This window comes from Ictalurus punctatus, chromosome 19, assembly GCF_001660625.3.
Source record: "Ictalurus punctatus breed USDA103 chromosome 19, Coco_2.0, whole genome shotgun sequence".
NCBI lineage: Eukaryota > Metazoa > Chordata > Actinopteri > Siluriformes > Ictaluridae > Ictalurus > Ictalurus punctatus.
The window spans coordinates 10189016-10215828 of record NC_030434.2 but is presented as its reverse complement, the minus strand read 5'-3'; the positions used below and the strand labels follow the sequence as shown (position 1 = coordinate 10215828).

The window sequence follows — 26813 nt, the reverse complement described above, 5'->3', positions numbered from 1 at the left end:
TGTGTCGTGCGTAGGTCTGTTTTGTATGCCGGGGGTCTGTTGCAGGGAAGGAGCTTCCCCCGTTATATGACTGATCTACAGCACACAACATGATGGCGTGAGTGAGTCTGCGCTCATTTGAATGTTTCATATGATTGTAACAGGAGCCTGTGTGTGTGTGTGTGTGTGTGTGTGTGTGTGTGGAGGAATCGGAGCGTAGGCTTCAGCAGCGACCACATCACTACCTCTCTGTAATACAGGCCATGTCTGTGCATCTACCACACCACTTTCTGAACTGCCGTAGTTTACATACGCCGTACGAAATCTGCAGAAGGTTCATGTTTTTTTTTTTGTTTTGTTTTGTTTTTTGTTTTTTTTACATCATAGAGATCATAAAAATTGTATTTAGTTCTGCCCTGAATGCGCTTTCACATATCAGATGTTTACATATATTCCACAAGACACAATAATCACTGAATTTACACAAAAGAACCAGTTCAAAAGTTTACACACCCATGATTATTAATCCCGTGTGTCGTTACCTGGATGATCAGTGACCGTGTTTATGTTTTGTGAGAGTTGTTCACGAGTCCCTTGTTTGTCCTGAGTAGATAACCTGCCCACTGTTCTTCAGAAAAATCCTCCAGGTCCTGCACGTTCTTTACTTTTCCAGCATCTCCTGCATATTTGACCCCTTTCCAACAGCGGCTATATGATGTTGATCCGTCTTTTCCCACTGAGGACGACTGAGGGACTCGTTAGGATACCGTGCGTGTTCTATTAAGAGCCAGGGGGGTGTAAACTTTTGAACAGTCTATTCATGTGTTGTAAATTCAGGTGTTATTGTGTCTTGTGGACTATATGTAAACATACGGTAAGTGAAATAGCTTCTTCAGAGCAGGACTAAATAAAATAAATAAATAAATAAAATAGGATTTCGGTGATTCCCCCCCCCCTTTTTTTTTATTTTTATTTTAAATGAACATTTTGCAGATTCTGCAAGGGGTGTGTAAACTTATGAGCGCAACTGTATGGCGTTGTTTCATATTAAACATGCACCTTGGAGACCTTACTGTAATGTTAACAACGTAACACTTGTATTAAGTGATGCTTGTTTAAATCTTGACGGACGCCTGCATTAACTGATATTTACTCTGTGCGCGTTATGGGATCGATGGGTTCATTTGCAGAACGGTGTTCGGGAGACTGAATTTTGATTGGTTTCTAGTACGATTTCATGTCACGTTTAACAGAAATTCCAGGAGCAATGTTAGCTTCTGTTCTCAGAAACGTTCTAGCAGCTACAAACAGTTTTTCCCCTTACCGCCCTGTCTTAAAGCTTAAAAAACGGAAAGAAAAAAAACCCCCAGCTTGTAATGTTACAGAGAAACAGCAAAGCACTGACTCTTCTCCGAAAACATACCGAACGTTACAGAACACTGACGCTCGTGGCTCGTTCCTCACCGTATCGACTGTTCTTTCTGAAATAAGACCTTTTTGAAAATTTGTTTATTATTAGGTTAAGTGGCACGCCATGTACGTCCCTGTGAATGACTCCGAAAACGAATCACGTCGACGTCGGAATTTTTTATTTTATTTATTTTTTGCCTTGCGGTCGGAACTACTCTCAGGTCACCCGATCAGAACAGGGAATTCAGCACTGCTGTGACATCAGAGTAATATTATCCTACTATAAGCGTGAGCCACTTCGAAATCTCACCATTGGACCCGAGTTCACTGTTTCCTTTGGATTTATGTCTCGTCGTGAGTTGAATAAACATTCGTTGATGCTGGTGTTTGAGGGGGGACAAACGAAAAAGAAACCCCTCAAGACGAGTGTTCATTACTTTAACGCGACACGTAATCTGATGGTTTGTTCATGTTCTATAAGTATTAGTGTCAGTTTTGTCCGTTAAAGGGATTGAGCTTCGCTTATCGGTTATGATTCGTCACACCTTCCTTTTGGGAACTCTAAAGGGCTCAAGCGTGCTCGTTGTGATTCTCTCGACGGTTTTGCTGTTTATCGACGGCCGTCTTTTCACGTCGTGGTTCCGGGAGCGGTGCGTGCTGCTGATGCTCGGTAGACAGGAATGTAATGTGCATAATAACCGAGATTATGCAAAGTCGTTTATTACCTCTTCACTTCTGTTGAAGTCTCTCCTTTATTTCGGCTGTTGTTTGTACCTGGGTTTTACTTTTGCGGATAATTCCTGTATATAAACCTCCGATAGCATTTAACGGTCCCATCACATGAATACATGCCTTAAAGATTAACTGGTGGCACTGGGGGTGTTTCATAGGGGTTTCATTTTGAAATGAGATTTCAGTTGTAGAGACAATCTGACATGGGATGCATCATCCGTTGTCTGTGCATCTGTTACTCTGATGTGAGTGTGTTCGTGTCTTGGTCTTGTGCTCGGTGATTTCTGTACTGTTTCCATGCGTAATCCTGACACCCCCCCAAGCAGTTGTGACCATGACAGATACACTACATGTGAGCGACTGGGTCAGTCTATGAGAGTGTGTGTGTGTGCCCATGTCCTCAACACGTATGCCTTTTCAAAAGGTTGTTAAAATTGTTTTTTTCTTCATTTCATTTAGCAACCTCGCCTTATCATTTGTGGAATAATAAAGGAGTCTTGAAGCAGAGCTCGGTGTCGTGTGCTTGTGCAGAAGTCAGACGTGGGGTTGATGGAGTAAACCAAGAGAAGTTTGTGTGTCAGTTATTGTTCTTGCTACACGCACAGGGATGGAGCTGGAAATGGATACTGTCGTGCAAAGCTAACTTGTCTTACACATACTTACCTGATAAAATATACACTAAATAACAATCGTACTAATGATCATCATGATAAATGCCTTAAAGGCGCAATGGGTCCATTTTTAAAAAAAATATAAATAAATATATAAAAGTTCATCCTTGCTTGTACAAGTAGCACGGGAGTTCTTTAGAACATGATACAAATGAAGTGCTTTGAAGCATGCAGCATTATTCGCTGTGTTAATGTAATTTCCACTGAAACAGGAAGTGAGGGCGGGACGTATCGAGTGGCTCCTCCCTCCTTCGACGTGAATGAATTCAAGCCGTTTCCTTCTTAACCAATTTACAGTTGGAATACTGAATAAAGCGCACATGTTCGAACAGCCTGAGACGCATTTACAACCCACGCGTGCTGATATGATTCCTCTCGCTCAACAACGCCAACTTCAGCAAGGTGATTTTCATAAAGTTGCGGGCGGGACACTTCGGATTCTAGAGAGCGTTCGATTGGATAGAAAATCCGAAGTGCGGGATGATGTCATCAAAATTGTTGATTGGTGGTAGAGAGAAACTGTACGTTTTGAACGTGTATATCTTCTAAATGCGAATCGTGTCGTTCACGTGTCATCAACCTGTTCATACAAAGACCTCCATTTTGATTTCATGGGGACTTTAAGTCATGACCCACCTACATAAATGTTATAGACCTAATCTTGATTTTTAAAAAAAACAAACAAAAAAAAAAGCTAATCTTATCTAATGCACCTTTAAATTTGGCACATCCTATTGAAATCTTATGATTAAAGAATAAAACATAACAGTGCTGCTATAGGAAAATAATCACCGACAGGGTGATCTAATGTTTCAGTGAATAATTCTTATGAGTGATTGTCAGCCATGCTGATATGGTGGAGGAGATGACGTATCAAAGTAGTTATCATCTGGATAATATTTCTCTGGTCTTCCAGGCTTGTGAAAGATTCCCTTATTTGAACATTGCAGAGGTAAGTACACTTTTTCAGAAAGGGTAGTAGATTAATTTGAGAGGTAGCCGAGGCAGTGTTTCCATCTAGTGGACACTTTTAGGAACTGCGTGATAAAGCCAGTAATATATTTTTCTTTTCCTTTTTTCTTTTTTTAAAGTTTGTGTGCTGGTGTTTCTCATGTGGTTTTAGTTTCCTCTGTTTGTGTTAGATTTTGACAGCTCAGCAGTGTTCTACAAACATGAGGAAATTGACCTTTTTTGTTACAAAAGAACACTACTTCCAGTATTACTGCACGTCGATCTGGTTGCTTCAGTATGTGAGTCCTCAGTTCTGATATCACCGAAATGTGGTCACGTTCCAGTAGTAAGGGTTTAACCCCCTATTATGTTATGGATCAATTTGACCCATTTCCAATTTGACTTTTCCTCATTTAGGGTCATGAACTGTAATAATAATAATAACTATAATAATAAAGGTTTACTGTTTTAAGCTGTTCTTTGCTGTTTTTGTATGAATTTAAACTGTGGAAGTCATTTTGGCCCATAACATAATAGGAGGGTTTAACTAAACTATCCCGCGTGTCCAAGTCTTCCTTGTTTGTAGGTTTTGGCATCACAAATGCATGTTTTCTGATTGTATGCATCAAAAGAACTTGCACTCTATGGCCAAAAGTACGTGGGCACCACCTGACCATGACACCCATATGTGTTGCTGAACATCACATTCCACTTTTCTGTGAAGGAGCGTGGCTGTGATCATTCATCTGCAAGAGCATTAGTGAGGTCAGGTACTGACGGTGAGTGAGGAGGTCTGGGGTGCAGTCGGTGTTCCGGTTAAGGTCAGGGCTCTGTGCAGGACACTCGAGTTCTTCCACTCCAACCTTCACAGACCATGTCTTCCTGGAGCTCGCTTTGTGCACAGCGGCATTGTCATGCTGGAACAGGTTTCTGCCTCAGGTCCAGTGACGGGGAAATGGAAAGCGTGCTTCCAGATTTGTGGAAGCAGAACAGATGGTTGTGATGGTCAGCAGGTGTCCATCAAAAAGGATTCATGTGATCATGTGACCTTCCGCACCTCATATGTAGTTTGGGACACCATCCAAGTCTGAAACGCTTCTCAAACCATATTTGGAAAGCCCCGCCTACTGGAGTTCTTAGCTCCGCCCACTGTGGTATATCCCCCTGTTTCTGTTTGGAGCTGGCTCCGGTTGCAGAGATCCTTCTGTCTCTCCTTCTCTCTATCAGTCTTCCTCTCTCTCTCTCTCACTCTCCCTGTCATGCAGCACTCAGGAATGGAGCTGCTGTTCCCGGCGGATGAGGCGCACGTGAACGGGGACGCGACAGAGCACGCGACAGAGCACGCGGAGTCCGACCCTGCAAAGAAAAAGAAGAAAAAAAAGCGAAAGAAGAGCAAAGCCGCGGTTTCGGGTAAGGCAGGGAGATATGGAGGACGGGCGGTGAGGGGGGAAATCGGGCGGTGAGGGGGGTGGAAGGAGAACCTCCTAGCTTTGGCTGTACAGTCACCGGCTCGCGCGCTGCTCCGGCTGTCAAACTGCATGCACGCGGTCACGTGACACAGCCCCTAACGCCTGTCTGTACTCCTTAAGAGTCCAAATTACAGTCTTCTGCACCCATACAGAGAGGTTCCAAGTGCTTTACTGCTCTTGGCCGACCCCTCTGGTGCAGGACTGCCCTCTTAATACATCACCTCAGGCAACTCCGAGTAGTGGACATCAGGTAACCAGGGTAGGCCTTTATTATATGCTGGAAATGTTATGGCACAGCTTAATTATGAACTGTCATTCATAATTGATCATTTAAAAAAACCCAAAAAAAACCATCATGATAAAAACAAGAGTAATCAGTTTAAAGGGTCCACTTGACAGCGAGTCTAGTCTATTATTCAAGTGCATCTATACAAGCCCGCTCACAATCCAGCTCTCTGTCATGTTCATTATTAATATTCTAGATCAGTTCACCTCCGTAGGCATGCACACTATAAAAACAAAAAGTTCTTGTAAGGTCTTAGAGAGTTGTTTGTTTAAAAAAAAAAAAAAAACACACCATTTTATAAGTATAGTCTTACTAGCCTTAAAAGCGTGCAGGCTGAAAAAGGTCTGAAACCTATAAGTTCTGCCTAATTGATACATGTTGGTATCACATGATCTCTTTATTTGTTGGGATTTTATTTGTTGGGCTGGGCGATATATCGATATTACATCGATATCGTGATAAATGATTACGCGATACACTTTTCTGAGATATCGTTGGTATGGTGATGTATTTTATTATTTTTTAAAATGTTTTTAATGATAACAAATTAAACTGCTGAATGGATGACGTTGATTTGACGTAATTAAATAAAACCCTTAATCTTCTTTGTCCTTGTAGATAAGTGTCGTCAAAGTCAGTTTAACATGGGGGGGTTTTTGTGTGTGTGTTTATTTTACTACAATTTTGCAGACAGTTTGTTAGCTAGTAATATATCGTGATACACCGTGTATCGTAGAAATGTCCTCAAGTAGCCTGATATGATATTTTTGTCATATCATATAATCAGCCTTAAGTTTATTTGTAAAGCACATTTCAACAGCAAGGCAATTCAAATTCTTCACATAAAACACAAACACGACATACTGTCGGGAAACATAAAAAGACATTCAAATACAACAAGGAAAGAAAAGTCTATTAGAAAATAAGAACAGGATATTCTCTCCCTCTCCTAATCTCTTCTCTCCCCCGCCCTCCGCTCTCCATCATTCCTCCCTCTCTCTCCATCTCTCCCTCTCCCACTCCACTCTCTCTCCTCTTCTCTCCTCTCTCTGTCCTCCTCCTCCCCCCTCCATCCTCTCTATCCCCATCTTGTCCCTCACTTTCTGCTCCCGTTCCTTTTTTTTTTTTTTTTTTTCCTCCCCTTCTAAATAAAAAAAAAAACCCCAGGATGAAACAGTAAGCGTTACAGTGCAGTGCGAGATATTACTTAATAAAAGCAGCGGTAAAGAGAAAAGACTTCAGTCTTGATTGAAAGACCTGAGAGTTTGTTCCAGATAAACGGCGCGTAAAAACCGAACGCTGCGTCTCCATGTTTTCATTTTAACTCTCGGGACAAAGAAATCTTAGGTAAATATTCTCTCCCCTACAATTAACATGTCCATGCTGCTACAGAAGATTCTCAGCCATGTGTGCAGATGTAATTTAGATACGTAGCTACAGCATGTGGATATACAGTGCCCTAGTGTGGGGTGTCTTCCTCTCAGTAGGGAAAAGCACGGCTGAAAGTATAGCGCCGTAACTGCACCGCACAATGAACACTGACTGTGCTGTTCTGAAAAATGTGCCGTAACTGCCTTACTGAAACGGTGTTCTTTAAATAGACTTTGGGAACACGGCTTGTTCTAAACCGAGCGTGTAATTATAAATGCTGTCAGGTAGGGTTTAGTGGGAATGTTGTGTGTGTGTGTGTTTGTATCCAATAGGAAAGCACATGGGAATCAGCTTCCCATTCTGTATGACTACACTAGAAAAGGCTATTAGTGTACTTTTTGTGTTTGCACTTTAGTTATAATTTTATACAGCTTTGTTACAGTATATGATGTTTTTCCCGGGCCAGACTGGAAATAAGAACCAGTGTGCTCATCCTCTGTCGACATGCAGTCATTAATAAATAAATGAATGAATGAATGAATAGGATAATGGCTTATACACACATATAGTGCACTACATATCTAATAGGAAGTAGGTCACAATAAAGCGAAAATAAAAATAGCTCATTTTTTTCTGTCGCAAAGCTGCAACTTTGGCGTTTCCGATCGTGTCATAGATAGTTGGGATTTATTTATACATACTACATGTGTAATTCATGTGCAAATGGTATAGTTTGCTGCGCAGTTTAATCCAATTTATGAATGCGTTTGTGCTGTGTGTGTGTGTGTGTGTGTGGGGGGGGGGGGGGGTTCTCAAGGTTATACATATGATGATGGGTATTATGTGTTCTTTGCCAAGTCCTCCATCTCATTCATGCATTTTGTGATAGGAAACTGTCCTCCTTCCAAACTGACACCCATTTAGGGTTCTCAATCAGTTGCCTTGACATCCCATGGGTATAGCTGATGAGGAATGCAGCTCTGGATGAATCTGTGCCTTTAGCACTTCCTTTGCTTTTGGGCTCATTCACCTGTGTGTGTGTGTGTGTGTGTGTGTGTCTGACTTTGCAGCAGGACAAGCTGAACTGGGGGAGGATGGAGTCGTCGAGGACACGAGGAAGTCACTGGAGCAGCAGAGCTTGGAGGAAAGGGAGCGAGACGAGAACGGATTAGAAGGTGTAGCACACAAACACACATACAGTCGTGTGAAAAATAAGTACACCCCATGGAAATGCTTGGGTGTTTTTTTTTACATGCAGTACTGTGCAAACGTCTTAGACACCCTATTTTTGTTTTGAGTAAAATCTTTGTGTTAGATTTTTATGTTACGGCTTCTACGTTATCGAGTCAGTATATCAAAACATGTTAGATTATCAAACTTCAGTTTTCCAGCACAAAATGAAATATGTTTGTAGGTCAGTAAAGAAAGCAGCATGTTATGTACTAGACCACGTTTCAGACAAAAAACACAACGAAAGCTGCTGGGTTTTGCTGCAAAAATAAGAAGCGAGTGCGACAGTCAGAGGTTCCAGAAGAACCGCGGCTGGTTCTGCAAGATGCTCAATAACACTTGCAGCTCATTTCCTTATAAAACTGCACAAATTCTACCTGAGACCACTTAAGAAATTATTTTGTAACGCAAAGGGACGTCACACCAAATATCAACTTTTTCATTTATTTCTGTTTACTGCTCTTTGTAGTATTTTTTCCATGTAGAAGCATTTAATTTCATTATGTTTGAAGGCATCTTTGCTGTACAGTATTCCTTTGCATGTGCCTAAGGCTATTAGACAATACTGTAATAGGACCAGCAAACATTCGATCCTCTTTGAAAGGTGATACACTCTATTGAAAGACAGATCAAATTGAAATTTTGTAGTAATTTATACAGTTGAAATGAACAGAAAACAGATCAATTACATGGAAAAAGTAAGCACACCCCTACATTTATCACACCTTCAAATCCATAAAACAGGTGTTCAAGATTGATAGCCAGTGATTAGAACCTGCTTAGGGAGTGCAGGGGGAACCTGACTTATTCATACTCCTGTCATATCTAGTGTCTGATGTTCCCTTTGTTACTGAGGTGTGTGGTGTCATCATGCCAAGATCTAACGAGATCTGTAAGGCCTTCAGAAAAAAGCTTGTGGATGCCTATGAGTCTGGCAAGGGATTTAAAAAGATCTCCAAATGATTTGAAATACATCATTCCACTGAAAATCATCTACAAATAGCGCGGATTTCAAATGACTACCAATTTATCCAGGACTGGCCGTCCCAGCAAATTCAGCCCAAGAGCAGACTGTCTAATGCTAAAAGAAGTCTCCAGGAACCCTAAAATTTCATCACAGGATCTGCGAGTAAGTCTTGCAGCTGTTGGTGTAAAAGTACATGCTTCTACAATCGTGTACCAAGAAAAATCCTTTGCAAGACTACAGTTTGCCAATGAGCATATAGACAAAGACCAGGCCTTTTAGAATAATGTGCTCTGGACAGATTAATCAAAAGATGGAGTTGTTTGGTCACAGTAACAGCAGACATGTTTGGTGCAGACCAAAGACAGCTTTTCAGGAGAAGCACCTCATACCGACTGTGAAGCACGGTGGTGGAAGTGTTATGGTTTGGGGTTGCTTCGCTGCCTCAGCGACTGGACAGCTTGCATTCATCGATTCAACTATGAATTCTGCATCATATCAAAGAGTGCCTGAAGATAATGTGAGGCCGTCTGTCCGAAAGCTGAAGTTGAACCATAAAATGGACCTTTCGAGCTTTGAAACACATCAAATCCACCAAGGAATGATTCAAATAGAAGAAATGGAGGGTTATGGAACGGTCTAGTCAAAGCCCGGAATTGAATCCCATTGAAATATTGCAGGTGATTTGAAACGGGCAGAACGTGCAAGAAAACCCTCAAACATCTTGCAGCTGAAAGAATACTGCATGGAAGAGTGGACAAAAATTCCAGCAAGCCGATGTCAAAGACCGGTGGACAATTATACAAAAACGTCTACAAGCCGTTATTTCTGCTAAAGGGGGCAGTACTGGCTTCTGAGGCCAAGAGTGTACTTACTGTTTCCACAGAAGAATTTCACATCTATTGATATTTCTGTTGAATAAATTTCTGAAAAAGCTCGTTCTCCTTGTGGTTTTGTTCAAGTATACCAACTTCATTAATATTCACTGTTTCAAAGATGATCAAATATTTGCTTGTACAAATAAGTAAAAAAAAAAAAAAAAAAGTCTATCATTTCTATCGGGTGTACTTATTTTTTCACACGACACAAATCTATCTTTCTAAATCATGCACGTAATTCCTCTCATTTCAGAGGAGTACAGAGGCCCAGCCTCTACATTCATTATATTGTGCTCGTGTCACAAAAATGTTTTACAGATGGAGATGATGGAGACGGTTCTGCTGGGAAAAAAAAGAAGAAGAAGACGAAGAAAAAGAGTGGCCGTGAGTTCTTTTTTGTTCCCTCTGTCCTTCTTGGACACTACAGTAAGATTTTGCCCTTATTCCTGTGCGAGTGGATGAGTTCATGCCTGGCAGAGCGGTACAGTGAGCTGGCGCTGGGCCAAGCATGCTGTACTACTGGGAAAATCCTGCAGTGTAAACTCCGCTCTGCTGCTCCCTTATACCGTGCACGTATACGCACTCATCAATACGGCCTCTTACTTATTTTTTCACCTACATTTATTCTATTGACAGATGCTTTGAATCTATAGTGAATTACAGTTATGACAGGATGCAAGCCAAGCAATTAGTCATTTGGATCATTGCAGTATCACTAGGGTCATTCTGCAGATTGCAGAAATTTCTGAGATATTTCACGGTCAGTATTTCACTGCTGCCGTGTAAATAAAGAGAACGCATTGTTTTAGTCTTCATTACGTGCGTTTGTGTCTAACGTTACAGACCTCTTTGATTATGGCTGCATACACTGGTCGAAATGCTTCATGATCTATCTCTCAGGCTAAATGTTGTAAAAATAAATCTTAATAATCCCTTCCCGCACTCTTAGTAAAACAATAAATGAACAAGATAAATTGAATAAAAAGTAAAGTTTGTCTCTCTGGAGGAAAATCCTTCAAGGTTCAATGTAGAAGCTTAGAACAAAAGCACAGATGTACCTGATAAACCTGATAAAAAAACCTAAAAGAAGAGCTGATTTACCCACCTGCTTCTACAGATGTTTACGTGTTTCACATTCCAACGAAAGTCCCACCGTGGTCCTGTGTGTGGGGAGTTCGCGTGTTCTCCCTGTGCTGCAGGGGTTTCCTCCGGGTACTCCGGTTTCCTCCCCCAGTCTAAAGACATGCATGGTAGGCTGATTGGCGTGTCCGTAGTGTATGAATGAGTGTGTGTGTGTGTGTGTGTGTGTGAATGTGGCCTGCGATGGATTGGCACCCTGTCCAGGGTGTACCCCACCTTGTGCCCGATGCTCCCTGGGATTGACTCCAGGTTCCCCGTGACCCTGAAAAGGAGTAAGCGGTATAGAAGATGGATGGATGGATATTTTTGGTGATTCTTGCCCAAGAGTTCCACTTTTAGTTCATCAGTCCATAGTATGTTTACAAAATGCCTCTGACTTGTGTCGATCTGTTCACTTTTGTGATGAATTCGCAGGTAAGCAAAAGTATATGAACAGATAAGTCTTGACGTAAATTAAAGTAAATACCACTTAACATTTATTCGCTTGTCCCTCGCTTGCAATAACTGCATCAAGCCTGTGACTCATTCGCGTCACCAGATTGTTGGTTTCTTCTTCTGTGATGCTTTTTCTTTGGCGATCGACTTGGCCAGAATTCATACTGCTGCTACCGTCATGAGTCCCATCATCAATAAAGATTAGTGAGCCCGTTCCAGAAGCAGCCATGCGAGCCCGAGCCATGACACTACCTCCACCATGTCAAGCCAAGTCAATTCAATTGGCTTTATTATTATTATTTCAAACATATACAGCTGGTACAGTACAGAGTGAAAGGAAACTCCACACTCACACACTGACTACATGAGACGACACACAACTAAATAAGACCTACACATTTCTAAATAAAGTGCACATGCAGACGTGCGCAAACAACACAAGACAGTACAATAACCGGGCTTGACTGATGAGCTTCAGTATCTTGGATCGTGATCAGATTCATTCATTCTCCATGACTTTGGTAGAGTTTAACGCTTTACTGCATGGTGTTGCCATGTGGCAGCAATTCATTTAGCTCCACGTTTTTGATAGTACGATAATGGAAGTAATACAAAAAAAAAAAAAAGCCATTTTTTCTGACCAGGAAGTGGTGTTTGCGCTCCCTTTTCTGCAATCACATGGCATGGTGAAGGTCATCATCGGAGGGCTCTCAAAATTTGATGAATTTTTCAATATTTAGGCGAGACTACTAATTACTAATGTAACAGTTGCCATATGGCAACGATATGCGATAATTGAACTGTTACGTACAAGCATGAATTGAAACAGGCCTACATAGCAAAAAAAAAAAAAAAAAAAGACGCTAGGCTTCTCGAATAGTATATTTACAATTTTTTTCCCCACATTCAAAGTAAGAAAAACTGTTGCAATTTCAGATATTTTGCAAATGCACTTTATTTTCAAAATTTTGTTTCAAGAGAAAGAATTAAAAGGATACTTCGCCCAAAACAGTTTTCTAAATATATGATAACAATTTATACAGATCGTCCTGTTGAAATGTTTACATCCCCCTGGCTCTTAATGAAGCTGAGAAAAGAGAGAAAATCTATAAGAGCCATTGCGCAAGCACTGCGCGTAGCCAATACAACAATTCGGAATGCCCTGAAGAAGAAAGGACATTCCAGATTGTTTCAGGAAGACAAAATAACAACAATTTGCACCGAACATCCTGTTCAAAAGTTTACACCCCCCCTGGCAATTAATGTATCGTGCAGCTTTCTTGAGCATCAGTGAATGTTTTGTAATAGTCGTGTACGAGTCCCTCAGTCGTCCTCAGTGGGAAAAGATGGAACAACATCATATAGTCACTGTTGGAAAGGGGTCAAATATGCAGGAGATGCTGGAAAAGTAAAGAACGTGCAGGACCTGGAGGATTTTTCTGAAGAACAGTGGGCAGGTTATCTACTCGGGACAAACAAGGGACTCGTGAACAACTCTCACAAAACATAAACACAGGTAACGACACACAGTATTAATAATGAAGGGTATGTAAACTTTTGAACTGGTTCGTTTGTGTAAATTAGTATTGTGTCTTGTGGAGTATATGTCAACATCTGTTATGTGAAATAGCTCATTCAGGGCAGAACTAAATATAAAAACAAAATGCAATTTTTAGGATCCTTCTTATTATTTTTGAAATTAACATGTTGCAAATCCTGCAAGGTGAATGTAAACTTATAACCGCAACTCTATCCATCCGTCCACCTGCGTATTCCATTGTGTTCATTGTATTTTTTTTGTGTCCTGTGAGCCTTCAGTGTTTTGATGAATTGTGCCACTAATGAGATGAAAAAATGTTTTGCTCAAAGTAATACAGGCCAATCATTAACCATGACGTATCACAACATCATCAGTATGTTTATATATGTGTGTGTATGTATGTGCAAATCTATAACAACCCTTGTTATAGATTTTTCTGTTATGAATTCTACATTATCGAGTCCGAACAAAAGACATGTTAGATTCCCAAACTTTAGTTTTCCAGCACAAAATGAAATATTACAGAAAAATGTTTGTAGGTCAGTTAAGAAAGCAGCAGATTACGTAAGAGACACTTTTCAGACAAAAAACTATAATGAAGGCTGCTGCAAAAAATAGGAAGCAAATGCGAGTGTCAAAGTCTTCAGAGGAACTGTGCCTGGTTCTGCAAGATGCTCAATAACACTTCCAGCTCAATTCCTTATAAAACTGCACTAATTGTACCATATCATGTAGCCTTGCTATGCGTCGATCTATCTACCTTTATCTTTCCGCAGCTAAAACACAGACTGATCCTCCTTCTGTGCCGATATGTGAGCTTTATCCAAACGGAGTGTTCCCTGTCGGAGAGGAGTGTGAATATCCTTCCTCACCGGATGGGTAAGAAACTAGTGTGTTTTATCATCCCCCTCTTCTCCTGATGTCCATGTTCTCTCCTCTGATCACCTTGTCCTACCTGAAATTTGCTCTACCTCAGATTACCCTGTGCAGTGTGTAATATTATCCTGTATTACATTGCCGAGGCACCTGACACAGAGGTCACTCTTGTACTATTTAAGGTAGTCCTTCTGCAAACCGAGTCTTGTCCCACTATTTTCTTGCGTGAGTGCTGATGAAACCCACCACTCTGTATTGATTGTGACATTCTGACCTTCAAGCAGCTTTCAAAGGCTTCAGTACTGCTTTCTGCTCAAGCCTTTTCTCCCTGAAACTGAATGCACCAGAAACGTATGCACCAGTGTTCATGTCCATGTGGGAACGGTTGTCCAGGCAGAGTGCCGCGTGGCGGATGAGCAGCGAGGAGAAGCGTGTTCTAGACGAGGCCAGGGAGGACATGTGGAACGATTTCCGGCAGGCCGCGGAGGCGCATCGGCAGGTACGACAGTACGTGAAGAGCTGGATCAAACCAGGCCTGACCATGATAGACATCTGGTGAGGACCAATCGCAATCCTTCCTCCTTTGCTTAATGAGCGTATACGACTAGTGCACAAGACAATACGAAATATCATTGCGTATCAATGTGTGGCATCCTGGGAAAACGCTGTGTAATCACTTTCATCGATCACTAATTAATTCAGGGAGTGTCTGCCCTATGGGTTAAATTTACCATGATTTTACGGTCATTTAAACATTGTCCACTACAGAGTGTGTAAATGCTCTCGTCATTTTTGTCGATGACGTAACGGTGCAAGAGCATCATGTACATTTTGACAGCTCTTATCTGATTACGAACTGAATCGGTTTAGGCCTACGTCTCTTTCTTACTCGATCACCGTGAAGGAAGTCACACTTGGCGAGAAAATCCTTACACCTTTATACATGCAGGAAGAGCACTAGGCATGATTGTACACTAAAATAACAGTAACTTATACGGTACGTTAAATAAGCATTGTCTTACAGGAAATATCACCATATCATTCATTTCACTGTTGAATAACAACTCATTTTGAATGGGTTTATTATTAGTTCTAGATTACAGAGCTGTTACTGTAGAAACGATAACGTATTAGAACGTTCACGTTAATGTAAACCACTGATTTGCCTTCGAGACGAGCGCTACCGCTGTAATGGAAAACGAATTAAGACCTTCTGATCGATCGGATTTGAGAATTCACTTCATTGATCTTGATTCTCGTTATGTCTCTCTCTCAGCGAGCGTCTGGAGGAGTGCAGTAGGAAGCTAATTAAGGAGAATGGACTGAAAGCAGGTTTGGCTTTTCCCACTGGCTGCTCTCTCAATAACTGCGCCGCTCATTACACACCCAACGCGGGAGACCCCACCGTGCTGAAGTACGACGACGTGTGCAAGATCGACTTTGGCACACACATCAACGGTACACACACACACATTCTCACGGAGGTCATAGGAAGTGCAGTGCGCCAAAATGTTCGTGACGTTACGAATCCGTGCTTGTTAACACGCTTGTCTGTATCGTCGATGTAGATTTTTATTGTGTGTATGTATATTTCAGGGAGGATTATCGACTGTGCCTTTACTGTCACCTTTAATCCAAAGTATGACCGCCTCCTTGAGGCTGTCAAAGATGCCACCGACACCGGAATCAAGGTGTGTCGATGTGTCGACATGCATGCCAGTTGTAAATCTCTTTATTTCGAATTCCCCTTCTTTTCTGGTGAGTGCACAGAAAGTATTGCGTCTCAGTGAGTAATAGGTTCTTTTGGGTGGATAGTGGATTGTACAGCAAACAGACACATAGACAGTAAGATTAGCCAAGCACATTGTAGTGACATGAAAATAGCTGTCCACAAGAGAATTGTTTATTTTCCCTTAAAGGGTGCAATAGGTGATTTAAAAAAAAAAAAAAAAAAAAAAATTCCTTACTTAATAAAATAAACTGGAAGATATGGAGAACATGATTTAAAACAAAAAAAAAAAACGACGCATTAAGCTGTGGCCTTAGCAGAAGTGTATGAAGTCGCTGAGAAAAGCAGATTGGAAAACCGATTTCTGGTCCAGAATGCTCGCTCGGGTTTGGATGTGCCCCCCGTCAGTTCCTGCTGTGTCCCAATTCGCCTACTCTCCACCCTAAATAGTATCCGCGGTTAGAATCAGTGTATCTCAAATCGTAGTATGTGGAAACGAGTATCCCAAAGTTACCTGGACGGTCTAGTATTTCCGGTAGATTTCCGACGTGTGGATCTGAGGACACGTGACGGTTTGCTTCGCCGAACTCATCCTGCAAACATGGCGGACGAGTGTAACGTTAGTGATGCGTCTTCAGTAATCAAGAGCAAGGACTTAAATGTTAAGCACGAGCCAATTTTTTTTTATCATAAAAACATAATTAAATCAAGGGAATGATAAATGAAATGATATAGTATAAATAATGTAAGGAATAATGACTGTAGAAAAGGTGAAATGCGGTGAGGAGTGTGTTGACGGTGATGGTGTGTGTCACTAGGCAACAACGTTCTCTTCTGTTACAGGACGTGTTTGTATGTCCCAGTACTTCCATACTCTCTTTCTACACACTCAGAGTACATACTTTTAATGCACAGTATAAGTAGGCGACTTGGGACGCTGGAAGTAATTTGATAGATTCTGGGGGCGGGGTTTTGTGAAAATGGGCGGGAATCATTCAAATCTTGAACCCGCATAACTGTCTGAGACCTGTCTGGGGGTGTGTGGGGGGAGGCACCTTTAATTGTATTTAATAGCTCTTGTCTGTTAGAAATTAAGACTTGCAGAAAGTACAAGACCGTTAAAAAATCAAGTCTCTTTTTACTCAAACTGATTAGTTTACAATGCTGTTGAATTCTTAATTCTGATTGGTTAGAAGGTGTTAGTTCATTTTCTCTTACGTCACAATACAACTGTAGTTCCAGCTGCAAGGGAAATCACAGTTTCTTATTAAAGCACTTCTTCTAGTATGTCATTGTTGCTATAGTAACATGGACGCTCCATATAAACAGATGAAAAAAAAAATCATCTTTGACATGGTGAAGTTTTCTGTGAGGAGAACACAAACAAACAAACGAAAAATGATGTAACATTTATAGGAGGAGTCTCCCGTGTCAGCGCTTTGTAACAGTAGGAAGTAAAGCTATTCGTTTCAGCTTTATGGGAGAGTCTTTGCTGTTTGTTGTGCTGTTAACAAGACAAGATACATTCTTTTGAGAGAGAAAAAAACGAGATGCCGGTGAGGGAGCGACTGTTTATAGCCGTTATACCTATAAATTGATACATTGTACGATATCTTTCTTTATTAAGTAAATAAATAAATAAATTTAGCATTGGCAAATTGCTGGAAAAAACTGCCCCCCCCCCCCCCCCCCCCAAACCAATCTACCACATGCTGTTATACAAACAATTATCACACCGCTCATTACATCACCCAACTGTATTTCTAACATATCCCACAATATCAGAATTGGCATGCCACCTTAATGCTTTTAGGAACAGAAGAGCTTTATGATACAGAAGATGTGCAGATATTTTACTACAAACTATTCAAAAAAATGTGTGTGTGTGTGTACATTATATGATTTTATGGCACAGTATTGCGTTTAAGCATAATGATGAGCGTGTGTGTGTGTGTGTGTGTATTGCTTGTCCAGTTTTGCTTGTCTCAAAATGATATTTATCTCACGGATCTGTTGTTAAACAGAATATTTTCTGTCTCAAAACGAATACAAATTGGTGAAAAAATAGCAGTGTCATTGAGTTCTCCAACTTGGCCCAGGTTTTATGTGTGCAGCGGTCGTCAGTGTACAGTAATCATAACTTCCCAGAGTAACTTGTGTTTTAGGTACACACCGCCATCTAGTGTATGACAGGACATGCTCTTACAACCCACCAAACACCCCCCCCCCCCACCCCCTCTGTTCAAGCAATGCCCGATGGGATGAATAGTGAGATGTACAATGGAGCCAGTCACTCAGTCTCTCAATTAATCAGTGTGTGAAAATGCTTTTTTTGGCAGTCAGGCAGGCAAATAATCAGAATAGTCTTGTTGTTCAGAGTGAGAATGTAGTTAGAGAGTGATCCTAGTGGAATAAACGATTTATTCAGTCGCTGTATGTACTGCACTCAGTTCACTATTTTAATGCTCTACTTCAGCAGTCTTATCATGTCGTGGTCATGTCTGAAAGCGTAGTGGTCAATACCCAGTACAGTCTTGAAGGGCAGTGCGATTGGTTAGTCTCCAAACAAAGCACCATAATGGGCAAGGAATACCCTTAATTCACTGTGCTGTTTATAGGGAATAGCCTTCCTGTAGATATTTTCTGTTTCTCAATACTAAGAATGTAACTGAACTTCCTTTCCTTACTTGATTCTTTTACCTTCTAAAAATGCTAGTCATGCTAATCAGCATGGCTAGCATGAGTCCTTCAAACCTGCATCCAGGTTTATCATCAAGCTTTTGCTAATCATACTTTTTGACCAGCTAAATCAGTGCAAAAACTAGCCCCCAAAAAGAAATGAGACTGGAATTCCTGCTAGTCTTGTTATGTTGTCTTGCTTGAAAGAATTTGAGAGGTGCTGTGTGTTAAGTATATTCTGTATGAACTCCAGGATTACAGGACTGGACACCCCTGCTGTACACTATGAAGCATGAATTGTAGACAGTAAAGCAGTACTTGATTGTGTGTGAAAGCTGATTGTAAGGTGACGGTGTGTGTTTTCTCAGTGTGCAGGCATTGACGTGCGTCTCTGTGATGTTGGAGAGTCCATACAGGAAGTGATGGAGTCATATGAGGTGGAGTTAGATGGGAAAACATACCAAGGTATGGACTACATCTTTTTTGCACTTTTGGAACAGAATTAAACGATGTATGTTGCATCAATGCAAATGTTTTACAGGTTTTTCTCCCCCTCCCTCCCTCCCTCCCTCCCCGCCTTCTTTCAGTTAAGCCAATCCGCAACCTGAATGGTCACTCCATTGGTCAGTACCGGATTCATGCTGGCAAAACAGTTCCTATCGTAAAGGGCGGTGAAGCCACCAGAATGGAGGTATGTTCACAAAGTTGTATGGCGAAATTTTCCGCATTTGTTAAAATTTTCATAGCTCAAGTTTATTTGCAAAACCATTCTCCATGTTGTCAGATAGCAAGTTCGAACCCCCATGATTCCACAGCCATCCACAATCGACTGAGTTTGCTAGAAGGGAGGAATGGGCATTACTCTGAAACTGTCAGTCAGATATAGCTTGAGCAGCCGTTCAAAAAGATGCTGTGGCTGGGTACACCGGTCTCATCGCAAGCACTTGCTAGCTCTCACCGTCCTTGCTGGCCGCTGTTGTGTGATAGCAGAGAGCTAGCTAGTGAGTGGGGAGCTAGCTAGAGCTAGCCCGTGATTGGCAAATGAACAAACTGTGAGAAAATGGGGTAAAAAAACAACTAAACAAACATTCAAATATGCGTTTTAGGCTATAATTGTATACAGCCACAAAATGAATCACATAAACCATGAATGTTGAAAGTTGTATCGTAGTCTTAAGCAAAGAAAATCACAACATTATACCATTTACTGTACCGTTATAACAGTTATAATAATCCTTAATGTCTATATGGCCGGATTTGACTTTTTGTATTCTACTTGTCTCGGTTCAGTGAGTCTCACCGCCACCAAACGTCCACTGTAGTGCCATATAAGCTAAGATACAGATACAAGTGTATACACACGTACAATGACAAGAAAAATATCACTAGGTACAAATGGTATAACAAAATAGGTCAGAAAAAATATAAATATTTAATAGCACTGTACATTTACGCATTCAAAATGTATATATTTCTGTAAAATGGCTTTGAGACAATGTTCATTGTTAAAAGTGCTTCTTAATATTCCAACAGGTTTTTATTTACATTTTTTTTTTTTAATCTTATGAAAAGATGAGTAGTGTTCGGAGAGTGTAATGCGTCCTGACAGCCCTAAAACTCATAAAGCCATTACTGTAGTAAATAACCTTGTTAACATCAGGGCGTTATGGCATTCAAATTGAATTAAGCCAGCCTTATATCTCAAGGTGTTTGTGTGTGTGAGAGAGAGAGAGAGAGTGTGTGTGTGAGAGAGAGAGAGAGAGTGTGTGTGAGAGAGAGGGGGGCGGGTGGGGGGAGTAATAGAATTTGTGTCCCTTGGGGAACTTATTCAAGGCCGAGTCCTTTACAGTGAGTGAGAGAGTACCATTTGTCAGGAGGGTGTTTATTTTTGCACTGCTGTATTGACCTAAATCATGTTTCATATTAAAGCTTGAATATGTTTTTCCTCAATTCATTTTAATTAACACCTGGTCAGGTTGCCTTGATCGCTGGTTGGTTTTCCCGAGAAGACCGTTTATATCATGTCTCTCATTGGTTTATACTTTCCTGACAGTTTTTATCCTGGTGTACTGAGTGAAGTGTGTGTGTGTGTGTGTGTGTGTGTGTGTGTGTGTGTGTGTGTGTGTGTGTGTGTGTGTGTGTGTGTGTGTGTGTGTGTGTGTGTGTGTGTGTGTGTGTGTGTGTGTAGGAAGGCGACGTGTATGCTATTGAGACGTTTGGCAGTACGGGGAAGGGAGTTGTGCATGATGACATGGACTGTTCACATTACATGAAGAACTTTGACGTAGGACACGTACCAATCAGGTAAGAGTGTGTGTGTGTGTGTGTGTGTGATGAGAGGACAATGTTGGAAGTCCATTGTTTCGTATAAATGGGATTGAAAAACAGGAAATCTGGAAGTTACTGCCACTACAGCCTGACCGAAATGCTGCTGATTCTATAAATAAGGAATCCTATTTAACTCCACCTATTTATCTGGCATAATGTACCTTTAAGATTTTTAATGGAGTTGCACTGTACGTTACTGGAAATGTATTATCTGTCTTTTGTCTCTCTCCAACTAATATGTAAGTAAGAAACACCTGAGACATTTTCAGTCCTGTCTCAGATTTTGTTTTCATTTCTGAAATCACGCGATACTTTTTCACAGCAATGAACAGTACACATGGGTAATCGTAGCTCAGTGGTTAAGACGACGGACTTCTGATCGGAAGGTCATGAGTTCAAATCCCAGCACCACCAAGCTGCTACTGCTTGACCCTCATCTGTTTTTTTGTATAAATGTAAGTTGCTCTGGATAAGGGCGTCTGCCAAATGCCATAAATGTACACAGTACACAGCTATAGAAGGGAATTATTTATAATTGCACTATCCGGTGTCACCCAGATGAAGATGGGTTCCCTTTTGAGTCTGGATCTCCTCAAGGTTTCTTCCTCATACCATCTCAGGGAGTTTTTCCTTCCCACAGTCGCTTCGGGCTTGCTCATTAGGGACACATTTTATAAATGTAAAATTTATATCCTGAATTTATATGTTTCTGTAAAGCTGCTTTGTGACAATGTCCATTGTTAAAAGCGCTATACAAATAAAACTGAATTGAATTGAACTGAGTATTTGAATACTATAGCGCTACTGACAGTTAACCGGATATTCGAATGCCTGTGTACATCCCTAGATGTTGAGCTACAAAGTTGATCATGAGAGCAAAACTGCTTCTTGCATATAAACGTTTTCAGCCTTACTACTGGAGTTATTATAAATAATAATGCATTCACAGTTTGCAGTTTATGACTCAAAATCTTCCATGTCTTTGTCGAACTTTATAAACTGATATTTTATAAACTAACAACATGAAAAGTATTAACCAGCTTCTATTAGCATGAGGTGGGAAACAGGACTTTCTTTTAGCTCTCACTTGTGTTTGATTTTTCCAGGCTACCAAGAGCCAAACACTTGCTGAATGTAGTGAATGAGAACTTCGGCACGCTGGCGTTCTGCCGCCGCTGGCTGGACCGGCTCGGTGAGAGCAAGTACCTGATGGCGCTGAAGAACCTATGTGACCTGGGCATCATCGACCCCTACCCACCACTCTGTGATGCCAAGGGCTCTTACACAGCTCAATACGAACACACCATTCTGCTGAGGCCCACGTGCAAGGAGGTGGTGAGCCGAGGAGACGACTACTGACACGCACCCACGCCTAGATTGTTCTGTACAAAAGAAACTACACAGTCCAAATGGGACACACGCTAATACGCACACTAATAATTGAAAGTATTAACTAACTGACTGGAGCAGTGGACGCTGCAACCTTTTGCATGAAAAGCTATATGAAATATAAATTCTAAACTATGCAGGAGGACGGACAGGCTTCTGTAGCTGCTGTCCTGGGCCTTGTTTCTCCAGACACTCAGATCTTTAAGACCGTGACAAATCTGTGTGTATCAATAGTGTGTATCAGGAAAACCTGAATGGATTCAGGCATCATCTCTGTATTGGTACAGATCTGATCTTGCTCACAGAGATCTTTTATTACTGATGTTCTGTTATTTCGAGACAAGCGAGTTTCCTTTGCGCATTCACGTCTCTCTCTGTTTTTCCACGACGAGCATGTTAGAACAGTGGGACATCGTCTGGTCCGCAAAATAATCTGGCCGCAATTCCATATACGCACAGTCAGGTCCGTAAGTATTCGGTGACGCAATCTGACAGTGTTTTTATAATTTTTTGTCTCTGTACACCGCCAGAATGGATTTAAAAGGAAGCAATCAAGATGTGATTGAAGTGTAGACTTTCCGCTTTAATTCAGGGGGTTTAACAAAAATAATGCATTAACTGTTTAGGAATTATAGACATTTTCAACATAATTATAAATATTAGGATTATTTTGAAAAATTGGAGGTACATCCTTTGCAGTCAATGACTGCCTGAAAGCTGGAACCCATGGACATCACCAAATGCTGATTTTCCTCCCTTGAGATGCTTTGCCAGGCCTTTACCCTGGCTGGCTTCGGTTAGTGCGTTTGTGGGTCTTTCTGCCTTCAGTAAGTGAAAAGCATACTCAATTGGGTTGAGGTCAGGTGACCTTAAGAACATTCTATTTCTTTGTCTTTAGAAGCTCTTTGGTTGATTTTGCGGGACTTTTTTGGGTCATTATCCATCTGTACTGTGAAGCACCGTGCTATCCGTTTTGCAGTATTTGACTTAATCTGAGCAGAAAGTACGTCTCTGTACGCTTCAGAATTCATCCTGCTACTTCTGTTAGCATTCACATCATCAGTAAACACCAGTGACCCAGTTCCACTGGCAGCCATACATGCCCATGCCATAACACTTCCTCCACCATGATTGACAGATGATGTGGTATGCTTTAGATCATGAGCCCTTCCTTTCCTTCTCTATACTCTTTCTCTTCCCATCATTCTGGTACAAGTTAATCTTGGTTTCATCTGTCCAGTGAATCTTGTTCCAGAACAAGGGCAGGTTTTTTTTGTTTTGTTTTGTTTAGCCTAATCTGGCCTTTCTGTACTTGAGTGCTATCAGTGGTTTGCATCTTGAAGTAAACCGTCTGTGTTTACAGTCATGAAGGCGTCTCTTGATTGTAGACTTTGACGATGACACGCCTACTTCCTCCAGAGTGTGCTTGACTTGGCTAGATGCTGTGAAGAGGTTTCTCTTCAACAAGGAAAGAATTCTGCGATCAACCACTTTAGTTATCTTCTGTGGTCTTCCAGGCCTTGTGGTGTTGCCGAGCTCGTCGGCGCTTTCCTCCTTTTTTAAAAAAATGTACCAAATTGTTGATTTGGCCACTTCTAAACTTTCTGCTATCTTTCTCATATGTGTATTTTGTTTTGTTTTTCCAGCCTAATGACGGCCTCGTTCACAATGCATCGACACCTCTTCGGGCCGAATATATAGAGTTCCCATGAACAGCTACTAAATGCAAATTCAACACTTGGAATCAACTCTGAACCTTTTATCTCCTTAATTTGTCATGAAATAACGAGGAAACACGCCACACCTGGCCATGAAACTGCTTATCAGACAATTGTCCAATTCCTTCCTGTGAAAATGAAGGGACTCCACAAAAATGGCTGTAATTCCTAAACGTTAATGCAATATTTGTGTCAATTAAAGCCGAAAGTCTACACTTGAATCATATCTTGATTGCGTCATTCCCAAATCCATTGCGCTGGTGTACAGAGGCGAAATTACGAAAATCGTGTCGCTGTCCAAATACTTATGGACCAAGTTCTAAATGACGTGGGATTGTTTGGAACACACCAATAGGCAGCACCATTCGGTTTAACGGTAGACTATAATTGATCGAGACAGGGATTTCATGAAACTGGCGGCTGCCTTACCTCACAGGACTGGTCCAGTTTTTACCGCCACACGAGGAGTGACCAAGTATTAGGGAAGAAATTACACATGCGACTGATTTCTTTTCTATGTTATAACAGTTGAGACCGATATGTGAGTGAGGCTTACTGAAGCTGACCCACACTGTAGCAATGCGGTTCATTTACTTATGCTTTCTACAAGATTTTGAGGTATTCGTGCATAATTCTACACACCGCTACATCGTGGTCTGATAGCACACAGATGATTTACAAAATAGCTTAAAGGGAAGAATTCTTCAAGGGCAGAAATAAATGTTTGTGCAGACAAATATTGACCGAATTAAATAACCGCCTTTATACCACCGTGCTATTGAATTCCCCATTCTGATTGGTCAGAAGTCGATTGATTTACTGTAAGAGCACTGAGAAGAATTGTCTCTAACTGCAGGTTTACATTTACGCAATAACTCAAACAGGAGTGCTGTTTTACTAAATATCAACACACACAAATGAGTGGACCGGAACTAACTATTGTGTAATAAACATTTTAGTACCTTATCGTTTCTGTAGTAACTCTGTAGTACAGTGTCTCACAGAACAACATTAAATATACAGTATATATGAATATACAGTAGTGCTTGGAGAATTTTCTATACTTCTGCATAAATATGGCCTAAAACATCATCAGATTTTCACACAAGTCAAACAACCCAGTTAAACAAATGAGACAAAAATATTATACTTGGTCAGTATTACATATCTGTGAGGGGCAAAAGTATGTGAACCTTTGCTTTGAATGAATAAATGTGGAATGCTAGAGGATTCCTTTGAAAAGTATTTTTCAGACATCAGAATTTTTTTTTTTTTTTTTTTTAAATCACATATCCGGATGCACAACCTACGGTCTCGTCCCTATACAAGAATCACTTTGCACATTCTTTAACAGTATAGTGCTTTGGAGAAACAAGGCCCAGCTATGTTTTTTTTATTTTTATTTTTATACCTGATTAAGGTGAAATGAAATAGATACCGACAGTAAACAGCTCTCAGTTCGGGTCCTGGCGGTCTCGTAAACATACTTTTTTGGGTATTTTTTTTTTTATTATCCAGAGTTCTATGATTCACTTGATAAAGGGCTTGTTGGATTTAGTGGCTCAGGCATGTGAAAATCTGAGTGCATTGAAAACTGCTGCTTTTATCCGTTTCTACTCGGTGACTAGCAAAATAATAATAATAATAATAATGAAAAAGGAATAATTAAAGGGGTGAGAAAAGAGTATGGCTGCTCAGCTTCTTATGGCATGGTGATCACGAAAGAAAAGAAAAAAAGGCAATCTGTGCACTCTGCTACGTAAATATAAGGTGCTTTGGGTATTTGTATACTATCTCTGAAATGCATTCATGTTTTCATTTGATTTTTTTTTTTTTTTTTTTTTTTTGTAAGCCAATTAAATACCTATATTTATTTACTAGAGGTGTGCATGTTTTCATCATTTTTTTCCATGCTTGGTGTAGTTGATGGACTAGTCATCAATCAAACCCCCCTTCTTTTTTTTTTTTTGCCATAGTTTTCCATGAATTCTCATTTGAGATCAGACCAGCCTACAAATGCCTCACCTCGCTCATGTGAAAGCAAAAATGAGATTTTTACTTGTGGCTGAAGCGGCGAGATATTCCCATTTGCTTTGGGTAACGCTACAAATGTAGGCCTACTTTAGGTTATTTTTACGAATCAGCCATATATCCCCATCACCATCAACCGATGCTAACGACGTAAACATAACTTAGGGCATTAATAAGTAGATATGGCTAAAAGATTGTGGACACCTGACCTGTACATGGGCCGTCCCCAAACTTTTGCCACAAATGTAGAGGCACCATATTGTATAGGATGTATTCGTATGCTGTACCATTAGGATTTCCCTTCACTGGAACTAAGAGATACAAACCTGTTCCAGCATGACGATGCTCCTGTACACAAATCGAGCTCCATGAAGACGTGGTTTGTTAAGGGTTTACTGGAAGGACTCGAGTATCCTGCACAGAACCCTGACCCTAACCTTATTGAACACCTTTGGGATGAACTGCACCCCAGACCTCCTCACCCGACATCAGTACCTGATCTCACTAATGCTCTTGTAGCTGGATGATCACAAATCCCCACAGCCACGCTCCAAAATCTAGTGGAAAGTCTTCTCAGAAGAGTGGAGCGCATTATAACAGTATACGTGGGAATTAATCTGGAATGAAATGTTCAACAAGCACATACGGGTGTCAGGTGTCCACAAACTTTCGGCTATAGAGTTTACAGTTTCCCCATAGAGGGACTTCTTTACTCCTCTTTGGAGAAGTGGTTCGAAAGGTTGGAGTGGTTTTCTGTGGATGAGTGATGAAGTTTCCTACATTTGCATTCAACTGAGACCTTTAACTGACACCGTTACAACCTGCAGAACCTGTGTCATTTTAATTTGGTACATTTTCTCCATATATATTTGTTGTAAAATATAATAAATATAAATATGTAAATAAACACGAACACTGGTTATTGGCTCTGCTTGTCGTGTTCATTTTGTTGCCTCCAATCTCTGATCATTGTAAACGGACAAGGCCGACTTTAGTTTATTTTCAGA

General features: G+C 40.8%; 1 protein-coding gene across 1 annotated transcript; it reads left to right on the top strand.

The window, feature by feature from the left end:
* The first annotated feature begins 2748 nt into the window (after positions 1-2748).
* Positions 2749-26813, top strand: metap2a (methionyl aminopeptidase 2a). The gene is made up of 11 exons (XM_017494137.3): positions 2749-5153; positions 7940-8044; positions 10260-10325; positions 13833-13935; positions 14326-14487; positions 15209-15390; positions 15529-15623; positions 18709-18805; positions 18928-19031; positions 20529-20644; positions 21775-26813. The coding sequence occupies exons 1-11, from the start codon at positions 5003-5005 to the stop codon at positions 22025-22027; spliced, it is 1434 nt and encodes a 477-aa protein (XP_017349626.1). The 5' UTR covers positions 2749-5002; the 3' UTR covers positions 22028-26813.

Excerpts from the sequence above, each read along its gene's own strand:
- metap2a (XM_017494137.3), top strand. The coding sequence starts at position 5,003 with ATGCAGCACTCAGGAATGGAGCTGCTGTTCCCGGCGGATGAGGCGCAC. Across the intron at positions 15,624-18,708 it reads CCACCGACACCGGAATCAAG|TGTGCAGGCATTGACGTGCG; the intron begins GTGTGTCGATGT and ends GTGTTTTCTCAG. Across the intron at positions 18,806-18,927 it reads AGATGGGAAAACATACCAAG|TTAAGCCAATCCGCAACCTG; the intron begins GTATGGACTACA and ends GCCTTCTTTCAG.